Raw genomic sequence first — 20,000 nt, forward strand, 5'->3', positions numbered from 1 at the left:
GAGTTGACAAATCCACCAATAATGTGCGAATATATATTATTTGTGAATATAGTGAAGGGTTAAACTGTTATTTCAGGGTTTTATTTACACATAAATGCTCATACATAGCATGCATTACATAATTTAACCGTACGCATCTGACTTGTAGAGAATGGGCAGGCAGTGGTCTGCTTATTATTGTGTAACGTGTAACTTTGCCAGCACTTTAATATATATATATATGTAGAGACAGAGATAGAGAAATGAGAAGCCAGTGTAGGGCTGGGCGATATGGGCAAAAAAAATTATCACGGTAATTTATTTTTATATCAGTCGATATCGATAAATATCACGATAGATGTCAAATCTTTATTTCTTTCAAGTTTAAAGGCAGATTTTTGCTCCTAAGTGAAAGTTGTAGAAAACAGAGCGTTAATTGTGGTTTTAAACTACTCTTTATTGTCAGAACATATCATGACAAACAGGTGAACATTTCACAAATCGGAGGTAAAACATTCAAACATTTTTTGTCAACACCGTCAGTTTTTCCGTCAACACCGTCAGTTTTTCCGTCAACACCGTCAGATCTTCGTCAACACCATCAGTTTTTCCGTCAACACCGTCAGTTTTTCCGTCAACACCGTCAGATCTTCGTCAACACCGTCAGTTTTTCCGTCAACACCGTCAGATCTTCGTCAACACCGTCAGTTTTTCATCAACACCGTCAGTTTTCCGTCAACACCGTCAGTTTTCCGTCAACACCGTCAGTTTTTCGTCAACACCGTCAGTTTTACCGTCAGTTTTTCCGTCAACACCGTCAGTTTTTCCATCAACACCGTCAGATCTTCGTCAACACCGTCAGTTTTTCGTCAACACCGTCAGTTTTTCGTCAACACCGTCAGTTTTCCGTCAACACCGTCAGTTTTTCCGTCAACACCGTCAGATCTTCGTCAACACCGTCAGTTTTCCGTCAACACCGTCAGATCTTCGTCAACACCGTCAGTTTTTCCGTCAACACCGTCAGTTTTCCGTCAACACCGTCAGTTTTCCGTCAACACCGTCAGATCTTCGTCAACACCGTCAGTTTTTCATCAACACCGTCAGTTTTTCGTCAACACCGTCAGTTTTTCGTCAACACCGTCAGATCTTCGTCAACACCGTCAGTTTTTCCGTCAACACCGTCAGTTTTCCGTCAACACCGTCAGTTTTCCGTCAACACCGTCAGATCTTCGTCAACACCGTCAGTTTTTCATCAACACCGTCAGTTTTTCGTCAACACCGTCAGATCTTCGTCAACACCGTCAGTTTTTCCGTCAACACCGTCAGTTTTCCGTCAACACCGTCAGTTTTTCGTCAACACCGTCAAATCTTCTTCAACACCGTCAGTTTTTCGTCAACACCGTCAGTTCCCTTTCAAGGGAACTCGCGTTGCGTGAAATTGACGCTATGGGGAACGCTTTGTCTTGTAACGTCTTGAAGCACATGTAAAATCAGTCCAATGGTGTGGCGGAACGTCAGAGGCGGGTGACGTCACGTACCAGGAAGCTATAAAAGCCGGCCCGAAACAGAAAACGAAAGCTTTCTGAGTCTTCAGTTGCGCTCTGTGTGATCTGTCCTTGTTATTTGGTGTTGTCTGTCTATATTACATTATATATTCAGTATGGCGAGTAAGCAGCAGCAGTTTAGAGTGTGTGTTCACCCCTGCCCGCGTTATTTAACGAGTGGGGACACTCACACTCTTTGTGTTGTCTGTTTGGGTGAAGAGCATGCCCAGTCAGCACTCGAGGGTGCTGGCTGTGAGCATTGCGATGCGCTTCCTATGCGTACGCTCAGATCCCGCCTGGCTTTATTTAACCAGGATCGCGTTCCCCAGGGCTCTGGTCCCGCCGCTGCCGAGGCACGGCGTCGATCACAGACCTGGGGCTCGCAAATGGATCTATCAGTGGATGTTGAGACGGGCTCTGCCTTATCTCAGCCTCTTTCTGATAGATCCAGTGCCTCTCATCAGGGTGTGGAAGCACGCGCTGCGGTTTCTTCCCCCCCCCGATGGAGGCACCAATACTGCAATTGTCCAGCTCTGAGGAGTTGGACGTTGTTAGTATTGACGCTGAGTCTGAGGATTCGCCACCTCAGTCTCATGCGTTTGAAGAATTGCTGGATGTAGTTACGAGAGCTGTCGAGCGATTATCTGTTGAGTGGCCAGAGGATCGGCAGGGCGCTCGTTCGAAAAGCAAGCTCGACGAGCGTTTCCTGCCATCTCGTGCACAGCCTCAGCGCAGAAGCCTTCCGTTTTTCCCCGATCTCCACACCGAGGTGTCGAGATCGTGGGGGAAACCAGTGTCATATCGAGTGTATACTGCACAAACATCACACTATTCATCCATTCACAATTATAAAGAGCATGGTTATGGGGAGATGCCGAAGGTGGAAGAGACGCTCGCGAGCTATCTCTCTCCAGCAACGGCATCTTCTCTGAAGGCTCCTGCACTACCATCCAAGCCAGTAAAGTACACATCTTCCCTGGTTCATAAGGCTTATGCCGCCGCCGGCCAAGCTGCAGCGTGTAGCGTACCAGGCTGAATTATTGGGTGATTCTGAGGAGGGCGGGGGAATTGGTCCCGATACTGTGTCTGAACTGCGTAGAGCCACAGATTTGTCTCTCAGGGCCACCAAGGAGACGGCTAAATCCATCGGCCGCTCTATGGCAGCCCTGGTGGCCACTGAGAGGCATCTGTGGCTCAACTTAAGTGATATAAAGGACAAAGAAAAACATGTTCTTTTAGATGCACCAGTTTCCACTCAAGGGTTATTTGGAGATGCAGTTAATAGTGCTGTAGCTAAATCACAAGAAGCTTCAAAACAGGCAGCTGCACTTCAGAAACTTCTCCCCGCCGTTCTTTTATTGAGGCTGCTGAGCGGGAGCAGCCTCACTCATCTAAAAAGAGCGCTGAGCACCGTGCCACTCAGAAACAGAGCGTTTCCTCCCGTGCCCCCCCACAAAAATCTCGGGGACACGGAGGGCGCTCTCAAACCCAGCAGTCTTCGAGGGGTAAGACGGATCTGCGGACCGTTATTACCGCCAAGAAGGCTGCTGGGAAAAAGTCCTGATGTCCGAGGGCTCAGGACAAATGAGGGTAGTCCCCCCCGAAGCAGAGCGGTCAACACCTCTTTTTATGGTGCCCGTCTCTCTTCGGTACCCTCAGGGGACCGCTCTGCCAACCCTGCCGGCTCCGGTGTTTCAGGGCGCAGCGGTCTCCGGCGAGCACATATCTCAAGGTCCACCCGGAAACGTAGTGGCCTCGGGATGCCCGCCCCCTCTGAGGAGGGTGCTAGAGCAGTCTGTTTGGTCGTTCCCTGCCGGTGCGCCGTTACAGGGCGACGAACCGACTACTCAACAGCAACAAAATCCAGAAACCAGTCTCGAGAGGCTGGTACCTCTAGTAGAATCTTTGACACAAGGAAGCTACTGTCAAATGTTTCTCGTTGGGTCCTGCAGACCGTGGAAAAAGGGTATCAGATTCAATTCAAGAAATGCCCACCTCGGTTTATGGGGGTCCTGCCCACAGTGGTGGGCCCCGAGCAGGTTCTGGTTATGGAACAGGAAGTAAACACTCTGTTAGAGAAAGGGGTCATAGAATATGTACCTCCCTCCAACAGGGAAACCGGGTTTTACAGCCGGTACTTCATAGTTCCAAAGAAGGACGGGGGATTGCGTCCCATTTTAGATCTTCGAGTTCTGAACGAGTCAGTCATGCAGCTCAAGTTCAAAATGTTAACATTGAGACAAATCGTGCCACAGATCAGGTCCGAGGACTGGTTTGTCACGATAGACCTCAAGGACGCATATTTCCATATTTCCATCCGTCCGTGTCATTGGAAGTTCCTGAGGTTTGCTTTCGGGGGCAAAGCATACCAATATTGAGTTCTTCCATTCGGCCTGGCTTTATCACCCCGCACTTTCACCAAATGCGTGGATGCAGCTCTGGCGCCCTTGCGACTTCAGGGTATTCGCATATTGAACTACATCGACGATTGGTTGATTTTAGCTCAGTCGCATCAGGAGGCGATTCGGCATCTAGATGTCGTCCTCGCCCATATGAAAGAGCTGGGGTTACGGCTGAACGCCAAGAAGAGTGTGCTTTCTCCACTTCAGAGGACCACTTTTTTAGGTGTGGTTTGGGATTCAGTGTCGATGCAGGCGCGCCTGTCACCGCCACGTGTAGATTCCATCCTTGCAGCTGTGAAAAGTGTAAAGCTAGGCCAGCTACTCACTGTCAAACAGTTCCAGAGACTGTTGGGTCTCATGGCAGCAGCTTCCAACGTGATACCTTTTGGACTACTGCACATGAGGCCCCTGCAGTGGTGGCTCAGGACCAGAGGGTTTTCCCCGAGGGGCAACCCATTTCGCACAATCAAGGTCACGTGGCGATGCCTACGTGCCTTGGTTATGTGGAAGAAACCTTGGTTCCTGTCCCAGGGCCCAGTGCTGGGAGCTCCTTGTCGTCGCAAACTGCTAGCGACGGATGCTTCCCTCACGGGTTGGGGAGCGATCCTAGAGGGTCGCTCATCTCAAGGTCTGTGGGAAGACCATCATCGTTCCTGGCATATCAATCGCCTAGAGATGTTAGCTGTCTTCCGGGCTCTGAGGAGCTTTATCACAGATCTCAGGGGACACCATGTGTTAGTGCATACGGACAACACGTCGGTAGTCGCCTATATCAACCACCAAGGGGGTTTGCGCTCACGCCCGTTATCCAATCTGGCACGCTATATCCTCTTGTGGTCCCAGGGGAAGTTGCTGTCACTCAGGGCAGCCTACATCCCCGGGGTCCAGAATATAGGAGCAGACACTCTGTCGAGACAGGGGCCGAGGCCCGGGGAATGGAGGCTCCACCCCGAGGTGGTGGAGCTGATATGGAGGGAGTTTGGCCAAGCACAAGTGGATCTGTTTGCGTCTCGAGAGACGTCTCACTGTCCACTTTGGTTCTCCCTCACGCATCCAGCTCCTCTGGGACTGGATGCTATGGTACAGACGTGGCCGAGGCTATGTCTGTACGCTTTTCCCCCAGTGGCTCTGCTCCCGGGAGTTCTGGAGAGAGTTCGCAGGGACCGGGTTTGCCTGCTTCTTATAGCCCCGCGCTGGCCGGGCAGAGTATGGTTTCCCGATCTTGTGTCCCTCCTCGACGGGCATCCTCTGGAGCTTCCTGTCAGGAGGGACCTTCTGTCCCAAGCAGGGGGCTCGATTTTTCACCCCCGACCAGAACTGTGGAACCTGTGGGCTTGGCCTCTGAGGGTGCCCAGCTCATAGAGTCAGGTCTCTCAACTGAGGTTGTTGAGACCATTCTACAGTCCAGAGCTCCCTCCACGAGGAAACTGTATGCCCTGAAGTGGAGAGTATTCACTTCTTGGTGTAGTGACCGTCGGTTGGATCCAGTCAACTGCCCAATTGGTACAGTTCTGGAGTTCCTGCAGGACCGGTTCACTGCAGGTCTGACCCCGTCCACTTTAAAGGTTTATGTGGCGGCCATAGGTGCTTACCACATTCCTTTGGGTGGAATGTCTGTGGGGAAAGACCCTCTGGTATCTCGTTTCCTTCGTGGCACTTGGAGGCTGAGGCCTGCAGTTCGCTCTAGGGTGCCACCTTGGGATTTGTCCATTGCGCTGCAAGGCCTTTCCCTGGCCCCCTTTGAGCCTATTGAGGAGGTTCCTGAGAAATTCTTGACTTTGAAAGCTCTGTTTCTTCTAGCCATTTCTTCTCTAAAGAGAATAGGGGATCTCCAAGCGTTGTCGGTTGCTCCGTCATGCTTGGAGTTTGCTCCGGGTATGGTCAAAGCTTTTCTTCATCCTAGACCGGGCTATATCCCCAAGGTCCCCACTAATGTGGCTAGACCTATTGTTCTGCAGGCCTTCTGTCCTCCTCCCTTTCAAAATGCGGACCAGGAGGCGAATAATTTGCTTTGCCCTGTTCGGGCGTTAGACGCATATGTCCACAGAGCTGCCCTGTGGCGTAAAAGCGATCAATTGTTTGTATGCTTTGGGTCCCCTAACAAGGGAGGTCCAGTGTCTAAGCAAAGGATGAGCAAGTGGGTGGTTGAGGCTATCTCACTTGCTTATGAGGCGGCTGGGCAGCCTTCTCCTTTGGCTGTCCGGTCGCACTCTACTAGGAGTATGGTGGCCTCTAAGGCCCTTATATCAGGAGTATCTTTGCAGGATGTTTGTGATGCGGCAGGCTGGTCCTCACCGCACACCTTCGTCAGGTTCTTTAGACCTAGACTCTACTCCAGGGTCTCAGGTTTTGTCTTCCTAGTGCTGCTCACTTGATTACACACAGGACAGACATTTGTAGCTATGGTGGCGTTGGTATAGACGTTCCCCATAGCGTCAATTTCGACGCAACGCGAGTTCCCTTGAAAGGGAACGCCTCGGTTACGACTGTAACCTCGGTTCCCTGAAGAGGGAACGAGCGTTGCGTCGCCTTGCCATATCTCCTTCATGCCTGTCAGCACGACTTCAGACTCTACGTAGCTTTCGTTTTCTGTTTCGGGCCGCCTTTTATAGCTTCCTGGTACGTGACGTCACCTGCCTCTGACGTTCCGCCACACCATTGGACTGATTTTACATGTGCTTCAAGACGTCATCACGCAAAGCGTTCCCATAGCGTCAATTTCGACGCAACGCTCGTTCCCTCTTCAGGGAACCGAGGTTACAGTCGTAACCGAGGTGTTTTCCGTCAACACCGTCAGTTTTTCTTCAACACCGTCAGATCTTCGTCAACAGCGTCAGATCTTCGTCAACAGCGTCAGATCTTCGTCAACACCGTCAGTTTTCCGTCAACAGCGTCAGATCTTCGTCAACAGCGTCAGATCTTCGTCAACAGCGTCAGATCTTCGTCAACACCGTCAGTTTTCCGTCAACAGCGTCAGATCTTCGTCAACAGCGTCAGATCTTCGTCAACAGCGTCAGATCTTTGTCAACACCGTCAGTTTTCCGTCAACACCGTCAGTTTTCCGTCAACACCGTCAGTTTTTCGTCAACAGCGTCAGATCTTCGTCAACACCGTCAGATCTTCGTCAACAGCGTCAGATCTTCGTCAACAGCGTCAGATCTTCGTCAACAGCGTCAGATCTTTGTCAACAGCTTTGGATGTATGAATGTTTTTGTTATTTTTGGGGGGAAAAACAAATATTCTTCCTTCAGTTTATGTTGTTTTTGTAATAAAGGACCATCTGATCTACATCCTCTTATGTTTTATTTATTTAAGGAATTTGTTTTTACAATATTGAAATTGAAATCAAAGTGTGAAAATGCAAATATTTAGAAATGTGAGTTTTCAGAATAGTGTGACATCACAACTTAAGTTTATATATTGTAATTTTTTTACTTATCAGAGTAACTAAACACTATTACAATATACTTCAGAACTTTAGATTCTTGTTGGATTTGAATAATTAAAATTGTATAATTTTAAGTGTGTCTGACGAAGTTGACACAAATCCAGTTCTGAAGGGAAACATGTTTATTTGTTAAAAATGTGTTTTTATTTAGAACCTGTTCCTTTACATGGTTAAATAGCTAAGACCTTTCTCTGCAGAAACATATAACTCTAATTGATATAGTGTGTATTTTAAAAAAAAGTTTTTTAAAACGTGTTTTGTCCCGACTCTCAAGAATCAGTGAGACACACACACACACACACAGATAAACACACTTGCACACACACGTATACACACACACACACACACACACACACACACACTTGCACACACACACACACACACACACACACACACACACACACACACACTTGCACACACACACACACACGTACACACACACACACACACACACACACACACACACACACACACACACACACAGATACACACACTTGCACACACACGTACACACACATACACACACACACACACACACTTGCACACACACACACACACACACACACACTTGCACACACACACACGTACACACACACACACACACACACACACACACATACACACACTTGCACACACACACACACACACACACACTTGCACACACACACACACACACACACACACACACTTGCACACACACACACACACACACACACACACACTTGCACACACACACACACACACACACACACACACACAGATACAGGCATTCATACAGGCATTCATATAATCTTACAGTTCAAACTACAATCCGGCCTCTAGCTCATAAATGCCAGAGGAGAACTGGCCCCCGACTGAGCCTGGGTTCTCCTGAGGTTTTTTTTCTCCATTAGGTCACCTGATGGAGTTTTAGGACACCATTAGGTCACTTGATGGAGTTTTTCGGTTCCTTGCCACTGTTGCCTTTGGCTTGCTCAGTTGGGGATATTTTGGGGATATTTAATTTAATTTTATCAATCAATAAATTCCTCTTGAAACAAACTTTGTTGTATTATTTTAATTTAATACTGTGGCAAGGCAAGGCAAGGCAAGTTTATTTATATAGCACATTTCATACACAATGGCAATTCAAAGTGCTTTACATAGAAGAAATTAAAATAATAAAAAAGAAATAAGAATAATTAAAACAGTTTAGAAAAATAAAAATGAAATACAGTACAGTACAGTCGGACGAACAGCGGCACAGTGCTCATTCAGTAAATGCACAGCTAAACAGAAGTGTTTTGAGTCTGGATTTGAATGTGACTACAGTAGGAGCACATCTGATCTCTTCTGGAAGCTGGTTCCAGCTGTGGCTGGCATAATAGCTAAAAGCAGACTCACCATGCTTAGAGTGAACCCTTGGTATTTCTAGCTGATATGATCCTAATGATCTGAGTGATCTGTTGGGTTTATATTCAGTGAGCATATCTGCAATGTATTTAGGTCCTAGGCCATTGAATGATTTATAGTGAAAATGTGAAAACTGCTTTGATACAATCTGTATTGTGAAAAGCGCTATACAAATAAACTTGACTTGACTTGACACACACACACACACACTTGCACACACACACACACACACACACACACGTACACACACACACACACACACACACACACACACACACTGTCTGTCTGACCCTCTCTCTGTGTCTCAGGGCTGGTGGGGATGGTGGCTCACATGATGTATATGCAGGTGTTCCAGGTGACGATCTCTAACGGCCCTGAAGACTTCAGACCTCACAGTTACGGATACTCATGGGCCTTTTAGTGAGTATCACACACGAGTTTATTCTGAATGATTGATCAGTGCACATCATCATTATTGTGTTCCATTCATGTTCCTGGTTATCTTGAATCAAAATAACAGTGACTTCTCTTCTCTGATGATGTGGGCGGGGCAACCTGTCTCTCACATGAGATCCACCAATAGCAAACCACAATCATCCAACATTCAATCAATCAAGCCCCGCCTTCATTTGTTCTTGCTCCAGAAGCGTTTCACTCAGATATAAGACACAATAGAGGAGAAAAGACGATAGAAACTTCTGTTTCTTGCCGGTTTTAAATCAGTTCAGATTATACCAGAGCTGTGGTGTTCTCCAGCCGTGTTAACATGTTTTCACGCAGTGTCTAATGCTCGTTTCTGACGCTGTGTCTCGTGTTTGCTAGTGTGGCGTGGGTGGCCTTTACCTGCTGCATGTCATCCGGCGTGTCCACGCTCAACAACTACACCAAGATCTTTCTGATGGTGGGACCCAAGAACAGGAGTGTGTTTTACCCCTGCAGGAACTTCACCTTCCCCTCGCAGCCGCCATCACTCTCGCCTCTGTCTCCGTACTTCAGTGCTCCGCTCCCGCCCCCTCCGGCCTGCCCCGCCCCTCGCTCCCCGTGCCCCGCCCCTCGCTCGCAACTGTCACTTGGCTCCACCCATATCTCCTCATGCCCCACACCGCACAGCCCCGCCCCTCACTCACCATGCCACGCCCCTCTCTCACAGCTGTCACTTGGCCCCGCCCATATCTTGTCATGCCCCACACCGCACAGCCCCGCCCCTCACTCACCACGCCACGCCCCTTTCTCACAGCTGTCACTTGGCCCCGCCCATATCTTGTCATGCCCCACACCGCACAGCCCCGCCCCTCACTCACCACGCCACGCCCCTCTCTCACAGCTGTCACTTGGCCCCGCCCATATCTTGCCCAGCCCCGCCCCTCTCTCCCCATCGCTCTCTGTTCTGTCACCGCTGAGTTTTGTATCTCAGTGTTCGGAGGAGTTCAGCCCGCTCTGATCTGTTCATCTGTACTGTGCTTCTGTTTTTATCTATTAAAGTAGTTACAGTTTCAAGTCGTTGTCCAAACTTTTAAAGAAAAACTAAACACCAACTCTTCATGCAAATATAAATGTATTTCATTGTTTGTTTGTTTTTCTTGTGATGTAGTTTTGCCCTTTGAAATATTCATCGAGGAAGAAATTCCACTTCATTCTGTAAATAAACAATAAACTGTATGCTTTATTGATATTTGCTGTTAATATTTTAATTATTACTAGACTTGCTTTCATCAGAAAACATCAACAGAAATACATTATTCTATGTAAAACAAAGTGACAGAATTATCTTGAAATAAATGTTGCAGATTTTTCCATTTGGGGACATTTTCCATCGACTCCAGATTTATTAAAGATTCCCAAACTTTAAAAGTTGTTCAAACATGCCAACATGTCTCTATATCATGGGTCTTATTAATTGTGATGAAATGATTTATTGTACAAAATAAAAAGCCATTTTTTATTCAAATCAGTTATTTCATGCTGTCATGGGAATTACATTTTGCTTTGACCAAAACCCAGATCAGATCTTTAGTTCAGGACACATGATAAATGTTTTAACATAGAAACAAACCGTTTGCAGAAGTGTTTTGAGGTAAAGAATCACCCATGTGTTTATGGGGCTTGATGTGAGAAATGAGGAGTGGTTTAGACTCTGTATGTCTCTAAGATTACATTCATCTATATAATCATATGTTGATCTGCAGATGCTCTGAAACACTCGAGCCTGAGACCAAAGGATGAAACAACACAAGCGTTTAAAGATCTGCTGATGGAGAGTGTGTGTGTTTGTCATGTAGTCTTTGAGTGTGTATGTGTGTGTGTGTGTGTGTGTGTGTGTTGTTCTTCACGCAGTTTTCTTGCGCAGGATGAAGTAGGTGACACAGGAGAGGAAGGTGAGGCAGACAGAGATCCAGGCCAGGATGAAGGAGGCTCCGTACCAGCCGTTCTTCTCGTCCTTATGGAAGATGTCCGTGTAGATGGAGGCCGCAATCATGATGCATAGAACTGAAGAACACAAGCAGTGAGTGAGTGAGTGAGTGAGTGTGTGTGTGTGTGTGTGTGTGTGTGTGTGTGTGTGTGTGTGTGTGTGTGTGTGTGTGTGTGTGTGTGTGTGTGTGTGTGTGTGTGTGTGTGTGTGTGTGTGTGTGTGTGTGTGTGTGTGTGTGTGTGTGTGTGTGTGTGTGTGTGTGTGTGTGTGTGTGTGTGTGTGTGTGTGTGTGTGTGTGTGTGTGTGTGTGAGAGTGAGTGTGTGTGTGTGAGAGTGAGTGTACAGTACATCCGGAAAGTGTTCACAGCGCTTCACTTTTTCTACATTTTATGTTACAGCCTTATTCCAAAATGGATTAAATGCATTATTTTCCACAAAATTCTACAAACAATACCCCATAATGACAATGTGAAAGAAGTTTGTTTTCAATCTTTGCAAATTTTATTTAAAAAGTAAAAAACAAAAACCTTTGCCATGGCACTTAAAATTAAGGTGCACCGATCATCCTTGAGATGTTTCTACGACTGGATTGGAGTCCACCGGTGGTAAATTTAGTTGATTGGACATGATTTGGAAAGGCTCACACCTGTTTATATAAGGTCCCACAGTTAACAGTGCATGTCAGAGCACAAACCAAGCCATGAAGTCTGTATACCTCCGAACTTGAAGCCTCGTCAGGAACGAGGGAAAGATGAGGAACTGGGAGACCCGTCAGGATCGAGGGAAAGTTGAGGAACTGGGAGACTCGTCAGGATCGAGGGAAAGATGAAGAACTGGGAGACTTGTCAGGATCGAGGGAAAGATGAAGAACTGGGAGACTTGTCAGGATCGAGGGGAAAGATGAGAAACTAGGAAACTCGTCAGGATCGAGGGAAAGATGAGGAACTGGGAGACTCGTCAGGATCGAGGGGAAAGATGAGAAACTAGGAAACTCGTCAGGATCGAGGGAAAGATGAGGAACTGGGAGACTGGTCAGGATCGAGGGAAAGATGAGTAACTGGGAGACTCGTCAGGATCGAGGGAAAGATGAGGAACTGGGAGACTCGTCAGGATCGAGGGGAAAGATGAGAAACTAGGAAACTCGTCAGGATCGAGAGAAAGATGAGGAACTGGTACCCCTTTTCCACCAAAAAAGAACTGGTTCGGAACTGGTGCTGGTTCAAAGTTGGTTCAACTTGCGAACCTTCTCAGAACCTGTTTGTTTTTCCACTGACTAGAGAGCCCAGCGAACGGCGTCATCACTGTGTACGTTGCCATAGGCTACGTCTTAAGGGGGTGTACACCACCTGCAAATCCAATAACATCAGCAATTTTCTGATTTCTGTAACGTCGGTTAAATGGCGCTCTGTTGCGCGGCAGGATTTTGAACACGGTCCTGAGCCGTTGCTGGGCGCCGCGGACAGATGCCGAAAGGCACCGCCGGTGTGTGTACACTTCTAGAGAATAATGCGTTCGAATTTAAAAGACGCGGCGCGTCGCTGAGCTGAGCTGCGCGTCCGGTGTGCGACCCCCTTTAGCTTTCCTAGAAACACTTGCGCCAAATTCAAACATAACAATTACAATGGCGGAATACATCGTCTTTCTGCAAATGTTTCTCCTTGCTTTGCGATCCTATATTGGGGTCAGAAGAAGACATTTAGAACACATTTGTGCTGTTCGGACGGAGGTTACATTCGAGAAGAAGTTCGACAATAACCCCGCCTCCAGCATGACGTGGTTAAAGAACGGTTCTAGTCCAGCAAAGAGTTGGTGCCGCTTTGGAACCAATTTTCCTGGCCGAGAACCGGTTCTTTGGCTGTCGAAACACAAATAACTGGTTCGCGAGTAGGCACCGGCTCCGAACCGGCACCAGCACTGCCTTGGTGGAAAAGGGGTATGGGAGACTCGTCAGGATTGAGGGAAAGATGAGGAACTATGAGACTGGTCAGGATCGAGGGAAAGATGAGGAACTGGGAGACCCGTCAGGATCGAGGGAAAGATGAGGAACTGCAAGACTGGTCAGGATCGAGGGAAAGATGAGGAACTGGGAGACTCGTCAGGATCGAGGGAAAGATGAGGAACTGGGAGACTCGTCAGGATCGAGGGAAAGATGAGGAACTGCGAGACTGGTCAGGATCGAGGGAAAGATGAGGAACTGGGAGATTCGTCAGGATCGAGGGAAAGATGAGGAACTGGGAGACTCGTCAGGATCGAGGGAAAGATGAGGAACTGCGAGACTGGTCAGGATCGAGGGAAAGATGAAGAACTGGGAGACTCGTCAGGATCGAGGATAAGATGAGGAACTGGGAGACTCGTCAGGATCGAGGGAAAGTTGAGGAACTGGGAGACTCGTCAGGATCGAAGGAAAGATGAAGAACTGGGAGACTCGTCAGGATCGAGGGAAAGATGAGGAACTGGGAGACTCGTCAGGATCGAGGGAAAGATGAGGAACTGCGAGACTGGTCAGGATCGAGGGAAAGATGAGGAACTGGGAGACTCGTCAGGATCGAGGGAAAGTTGAGGAACTGGGAGACTAGTCAGGATCGAGAGAAAGATGAAGAACTGGGAGACTCGTCAGGATCGTGGGAAAGTTGAGGAACCGGGAGACTCGTCAGGATCGAGGGAAAGATGAATGTACAGAGATGTCCTTGATGAAAACCTGCTCCAGAGCTCTGGACCTCAGACTGGGACGACGGTTCATCTTCCAACAGGACAACGACCCTCAGCACACGGCCAAGATAACAGAGGAGTGGCTAAAGGACAACTCTGGTAATGTCCTTGAGTGGCCCAGCCAGAGCCCAGACTCGAACCCGATTGAGCACCTCTGGAGAGATCTGAAGATGGCTGTGCACTGACACTCCCCATCCAACCCGATGGAGCTAGAGAGGTTCTGCAAAGAAGAATGGGAGAAACTGCCCAAAAATAGGTGTGCCAAGCTTGCAGCATCATGCTCAAAAACACCTAAGGCTGTAATTGGTGCTAAAGATGCTTCAACAAAGTATTAAGCAAAGGCAATGAATACTTATGTACATGTGATTTTTTAATTTTTTTTTTTTTTATAAATTTGCCAAGATTTCAAACAAATGTCTTTCACGTTGTCATTATGGGGTATTGTTTGTAGAATTTTTCGGAAAATAATGAATTTAATCCATTTTTGAATAAGGCTGTAACATAACAAAATGTGTAAAAAGTGAAGCACTGTGAATGTGTGTGTGTGTGTGTGTGTGTGTGTGTGTGTGTGTGTGTGTGTGTGTGTGTGTGTGTGTGTGTGTGTGTGTGTGTGTGTGTGTGTGTGTGTGTGTGTGTGTGTGTGTGTGTGTGTGTCACTCACAGGCCAGCAGCTGGAAGGCTCCAGTGAACAGAAAGCGTTTTCCTTTAGGTAGTGTGTAGAGCTGAGCCACGAACACGAACAGGCCCAGGATGCAGAAGATGCACGCGAGCACAGAGCTGGCCTGAACCGCCTGCAGATACTCTGAAACATCAACACAACACACACACACGTGAGTGTCTGAGCTGAAACATCAACACGTAGTGTTGGGGAAAGTTACTTTTAAAAGTAATGTATTACAATATTGAGCACTCCCAAAAAAGTAACTAATTGCGTTGCTTAGTTACTTTTTATGGAAAGTAATGTGTTACGTTACTTTTGCGTTACTTTTTCTCATCTGGGTTGAACTTGCTTGTTTGTTTTTGCTTGCTTGGTCTTGCTTTTCGTTAACATAAAAAAGTCTTAACATTTTGGCAAATGTTAAGGCCCTTTCACAACAAAAAGTGAAGTGAATAAGCCTCAGGCTGAAGGAAATTTATATTTACTACTGTACGGTAGAGGTAGAGTACAGTAGAGGTAGAGTACAGTAGATGTAGAGTACAGTGGTGTACAGTAGAGGTAGAGTACAGTAGAGGTAGAGTACAGTAGAGTACAGTAGAGGTAGAGTACAGTAGAGGAGGTAGAGTACAGTAGAGGTAGAGGACAGTAGAGTACAGTATAAGTAGAGGACAGTAGAGTACAGTAGAGGTAGAGGACAGTAGAGTACAGTATAAGTAGAGTACAGTAGAGTACAGTATAAGTAGAGGACAGTAGAGTACAGCAGAAGTAGAGGACAGTAGAGTACAGTATAAGTAGAGGACAGTAGAGTACAGCAGAAGTAGAGGACAGTAGAGTACAGTAGAAAGTAGAGTACAGTAGAAGTAGAGTACAGTAGAAGTAGAGTACAGTAGTGTACAGTAGAAGTAGAGCACAGTAGAGGTAGAGTACAGTAGTGTACAGTAGAAGTAGAGCACAGTAGAGGTAGAGTACAGTAGTGTACAGTATAAGAGTACAGTGGAGTACAGTAGAAGTAGAGTACAGTAGAAGTAGAGGACCGTAGAGTACAGTAGAAGTAGAGTACAGTAGAGGTAGAGGGCAGTAGAGTACAATAGAAGTAGAGTAAAGTAGAGTACAGTAGAGTACAGTAGAGGACAGTAGAGGTAGAGTACAGTAGTGTACAGTAGAAGTAGAGTACAGTAGAGGTAGAGGGCAGTAGAGTACAATAGAAGTAGAGTACAGTAGAGTACAGTAGAGGTAGAGGACAGTAGAGGACAGTATAAGTAGAGGACAGTAGAGTACAGTAGAGGTAGAGGACAGTAGAGTACAGTATAAGTAGAGTACAGTAGAGTACAGTATAAGTAGGGGACAGTAGAGTACAGCAGAAGTAGAGGACAGTAGAGTACAGTATAAGTAGAGGACAGTAGAGTACAGCAGAAGTAGAGGACAGTAGAGTACAGTAGAAAGTAGAGTACAGTAGAGGTAGAGGACAGCAGAGTACAGTAGAAGTAGAGTACAGTAGAAGTAGAGTACAGTAGTGTACAGTAGAAGTAGAGCACAGTAGAGGTAGAGTACAGTAGTGTACAGTAGAAGTAGAGCACAGTAGAGGTAGAGTACAGTAGTGTACAGTAGAAGAGTACAGTGGAGTACAGTAGAAGTAGAGTACAGTAGAAGTAGAGGACCGTAGAGTACAGTAGAAGTAGAGTACAGAAGAGGTAGAGGGCAGTAGAGTACAATAGAAGTAGAGTACAGTAGAGTACAGTAGAGGTAGAGGACAGTAGAGGTAGAGTACAGTAGTGTACAGTAGAAGTAGAGTACAGTAGAAGTAGAGGACCGTAGAGTACAATAGAAGTAGAGTACAGTAGAGTACAGTAGAGGACAGTAGAGGTAGAGTACAGTAGTGTACAGTAGAAGTAGAGTACCGTAGAAGTAGAGTACAGTAGAGGTAGAGGGCAGTAGAGTACAATAGAAGTAGAGTACAGTAGAGTACAGTAGAGGTAGAGGACAGTAGAGGTAGAGTACAGTAGTGTACAGTAGAAGTAGAGTACAGTAGAAGTAGAGTACAGTAGAGGTAGAGTGCAGTAGAGGTAGAGTACAGTAGAAGTAGAGTACAGTAGTGTACAGTAGAGTACAGTAGAATACAGTAGAGGTAGATTGCAGGAGAGGTAGAGTACAGTAGAAGTAGAGTACAAGTCAAGTTTATTTGTACAGCGCTTTTCACAATACAGATTGTATCAAAGCAGCTTCACAGTATTAAATTAAAATAATACAACAAAGTTTGTTTCAAGAGGAATTTATTGATTGATAAAATTAAATTAAATATCCCCAAAATATCCCCAACTGAGCAAGCCAAAGGCAACAGTGGCAAGGAACCGAAAAACTTCATCAGTAGAAGTATGTGTACAGTAGATGTAGTGTACAGTAGAGTACAGTAGAGGTAGAGTACAGTAGAGGGCGCCACTCAAACAAACCTTTCAGCTGCTGTTATTCTCGATTATAGAACTATAGGATACAGAAGGAAGTTTAACACTCTTATTTCTAAATCTAATCTTAAGTTATTTTTGCTTAGTAGTACGGTTGAATTAGATCATTGAAGGTCAGCAGCAAAGACATTGGTTAATAAAGTGAGATTAAATACATAAAGTGTATTTGTGTCATTTAATCTAGTTAATTATAAAAGTTTTGCATGAAATTCGGAGAATTCATTTTACTGTTTTTAATCATTTTGAGGAATACTGAATGTTTTCTTGTAAGTGAGATGAGCATGTTCACGTTTAGTCTAGAACTACAATAACCATCATGTTTACACACACACACACACACACACACACACACACACACACACACACACACCACCTCACTTTATTTCTCTCAACATGAAGACAGGAGAGCTGTCAGTCAATAAATGTGAAAAAGTAACAAGCGTTACTTATTTGAAGAAGTAACTTAAGATATTTTGTTGTAAATTGAAAAGTAATGCGTTACTTTAGTAGTTGAAAAACTAGTAAAGTAGTATCAGATTACTTGAAAAAGTACAAGTTATAAAATTACAAGTTACTTGTAATGATGAGTGACCCACAGCACTGCACGTGAGTGTCTGAGCTCCAGAGATCTACAGTTAAACCACACGCTTAGGAGGAACGCTAATGTTTAGAGCCTTACAAGACTCATGTGGAGAACCTTTGAGTTTTAATTCATTCATTGTGTTTAAATTCATTTTTAAACAGTTCATAAACATACTTAAAAAATATAACCAGTGTTGCACGTAACATTGTAACGTAATTACAAGTAACGCGAGTTACGTAATAAGGTTATTCAAGTAACATTACTTTAAAATGTACAACTTTGTATTTCCTTCGGCCTTTATGTTCACCTTAAATACTATTTCAAGAATGTTTTTTTTTTTTTTTTGTTATTTAAAACAACAAGCAAGCCCAGCCCAGGTGAGAAAAAGTCACGCAAAAGTAACGTTTAGCATTACTTTACATAATTTTTTTTTTTTAAAGTTAAATGTAAATTAAAAGTAAGTTTCCCCAACACTGGAAATAAGCCATGAATAATGTAAATAATAGTTTAAGACATTTCCTCTTACAGTATATAGAAGCTTTTTGGGTTCTTTGATATTGAGTCAAGAACACTAGGTCCATATAGAACCAGAAGTGAATTAGAAACTCAACAGCAGCTTCTGACGGCCTATTGGTGTGAGTGGATGAAGCATTACAGAAAATGTGTTTGTCAGCTCTTCAGCAGATACATCTGATCCAGCTTCTGGAATATTACTAGTGTTACTAAACGTTAGAAAAGTAAAGTCTACAAAAACTGCTGAAAATACTGCACAACAAAATACAGTCCCAGCCATTCGGAAAACGTTTGGCATTTAAAATGAGTGATTGACAAACTCTCAGTGTGTGTGTGTGTGTGTGTGTGTGTGTGTGTGTGTGTGTGTGTGTGTGTGTGTGTGTGTGTGTGTGTGTGTGTGTGTGTGTGTGTGTGTGTGTGTGTGTGTGTGTGTGTGTGTGTGTGTGTGTGTGTGTGTGTGTGTCTGTGACTGTTGTTGTGATTCAGAACAATGACTAAACTGATGAATATGTGTGTGTTCAGACCTTTGGCATTGACGAAAGGAATCTCAGTGTAGTTCCACTGTCCGCCTGACAGAGTCCAGCGAGCCCAGATATCAGTGGACACGTTGTCGGTCATCCACCAGGCCTACACACACACACACACACACACACACACACACACACACATCATATCAGCAGGAGCGAGAGAGACGTCATTCAACGGACTCTATGCATGGATTTCTACTCAAATGTCAGTTCTACGTTCAGTTCATTAAACCCTTCAGTTTCATCAAGAAGCTTCAACTTTAGTGTGAATGTGGATCATATCAATATTCTCTGTTCTGTCATGTAACACATTTCCTCGATACTTCATTTTGTGCTTTATTTTCTCCCAGTTTCCAAACACTGCTGACGCTCAATCACACATAGAGTCTGTTAAACTGAAAATGAAAACTTCATTTAGTGTAGTAAGCAGATGAATTAAGTGTGCGTGTGTGTGTGTGTGTGTGTGTGTGTGTGTGTGTGTAACTCACGTTATGGATGGTGGCGGCCAGCAGAAGAGCGATGCAGGAGAGGTGGAGGAAGAAGATGGCAGCGAGTAACACCAACATGACTGACAGACAGAGAGAGGAACACACACTGAGGTTAGGCTCAGCACACTTCAACAGCAGCACATGAAGCCAGTGTGAACCCGCCCTGTTCAGAGGGTGTGTGTGTGTGTGTGTGTGTGTGTGTGTGTGTGTGTGTGTGTGTGTGTGTGTGTGTGTGTGTGTGTGTGTGTGTGTGTGTGTGTGTGTGTGTGTGTGTGTGTGTGTGTATGTGTGTGTGTGTTCAGCAGGTATGAATGAGCGGATCAAGTGTTGTTACAGCTCGATGGGTTGAAACATGTCTTCAGCATTGCACAGAAATGCCTCTCCTTAAAGAAGTGTCCCTCCTCTCTTCCCATCTGTCCCACTTCAGACGCTCCGATTCCCATGTTTCTCAGGATTTCCCATATATCACACAGAAGAACCTCAGCTCAGGCTCTCACTGACCGAACACACTCCTCTCAGCCGGACACATGCTCACACACACACCAACACACACTCACACACACTCTCTTAACTAGTGTTGTGAAGCCTGGAATCCCCTCAGAGCTCCCGAGCAGAGGAGCAGAGAGACTGAGAAGAGTTTCAGATCTTACCTGCAGAATAACAGAAGGCCGATCACTGGAGGAGAGCAGCTGCACACTTCCAGATGAGATCTGTGTCGCTGGAGATCTTTACTCTAAACTATCCCACCAGCTGCTCTGTAACAGGCCCCGCCCCTGACCCCGCCCCAGCCCCGCCCCTCACTCTCATTACTACCCATTCCCTGAACTATCCCACCAGCCTCTCTCTAACAGGCCCCGCCCCTGGCCCCGCCCCCTCACTCTCATTAAG

General features: G+C 45.9%; 2 protein-coding genes and 1 long non-coding RNA gene across 4 annotated transcripts in view; 2 read left to right on the forward strand and 1 right to left on the reverse strand.

Annotated features, from left to right (window-relative positions):
- gsg1 (germ cell associated 1) overlaps positions 1–10,982 on the forward strand; it is a 15,014-nt gene extending 4,032 nt beyond the window's left edge. The window contains exons 5-6 of the mRNA XM_082183158.1: positions 9,074–9,185; positions 9,588–10,982. Of these exons, the coding sequence (XP_082039284.1) occupies positions 9,074–9,185; positions 9,588–10,206 (731 nt within the window). The 3' untranslated portion in view covers positions 10,207–10,982. The remainder of the gene's footprint in view (positions 1–9,073; positions 9,186–9,587) is intronic.
- On the reverse strand, positions 10,409–19,876 carry LOC309508740 (epithelial membrane protein 1). The gene is made up of 5 exons (XM_082183203.1): positions 19,763–19,876; positions 19,113–19,192; positions 18,622–18,724; positions 14,546–14,686; positions 10,409–11,252 (listed from the first exon to the last, which is right to left on the reverse strand). Exons 2-5 carry the CDS (start codon positions 19,188–19,190, stop codon positions 11,092–11,094), a joined length of 483 nt encoding a protein of 160 aa, XP_082039329.1. The 5' UTR covers positions 19,191–19,192; positions 19,763–19,876; the 3' UTR covers positions 10,409–11,091.
- On the forward strand, positions 16,001–17,854 carry LOC309508831. Of its 2 annotated transcripts, none has more exons than XR_014209723.1 (3): positions 16,001–16,068; positions 16,276–16,661; positions 16,956–17,854. It is a non-coding gene; the product is annotated as an uncharacterized lncRNA (long non-coding RNA). The 2 variants fall into 2 exon arrangements; XR_014209724.1 differs by lacking the exon at positions 16,001–16,068 and having other exon boundaries at positions 16,259–16,327; positions 16,376–16,661.
- Positions 19,877–20,000: the final 124 nt, after the last annotated feature.

Source organism: Leuciscus leuciscus, assembly GCF_965113295.1.
Source record: "Leuciscus leuciscus genome assembly, chromosome: 1".
Lineage (NCBI taxonomy): Eukaryota > Metazoa > Chordata > Actinopteri > Cypriniformes > Leuciscidae > Leuciscus > Leuciscus leuciscus.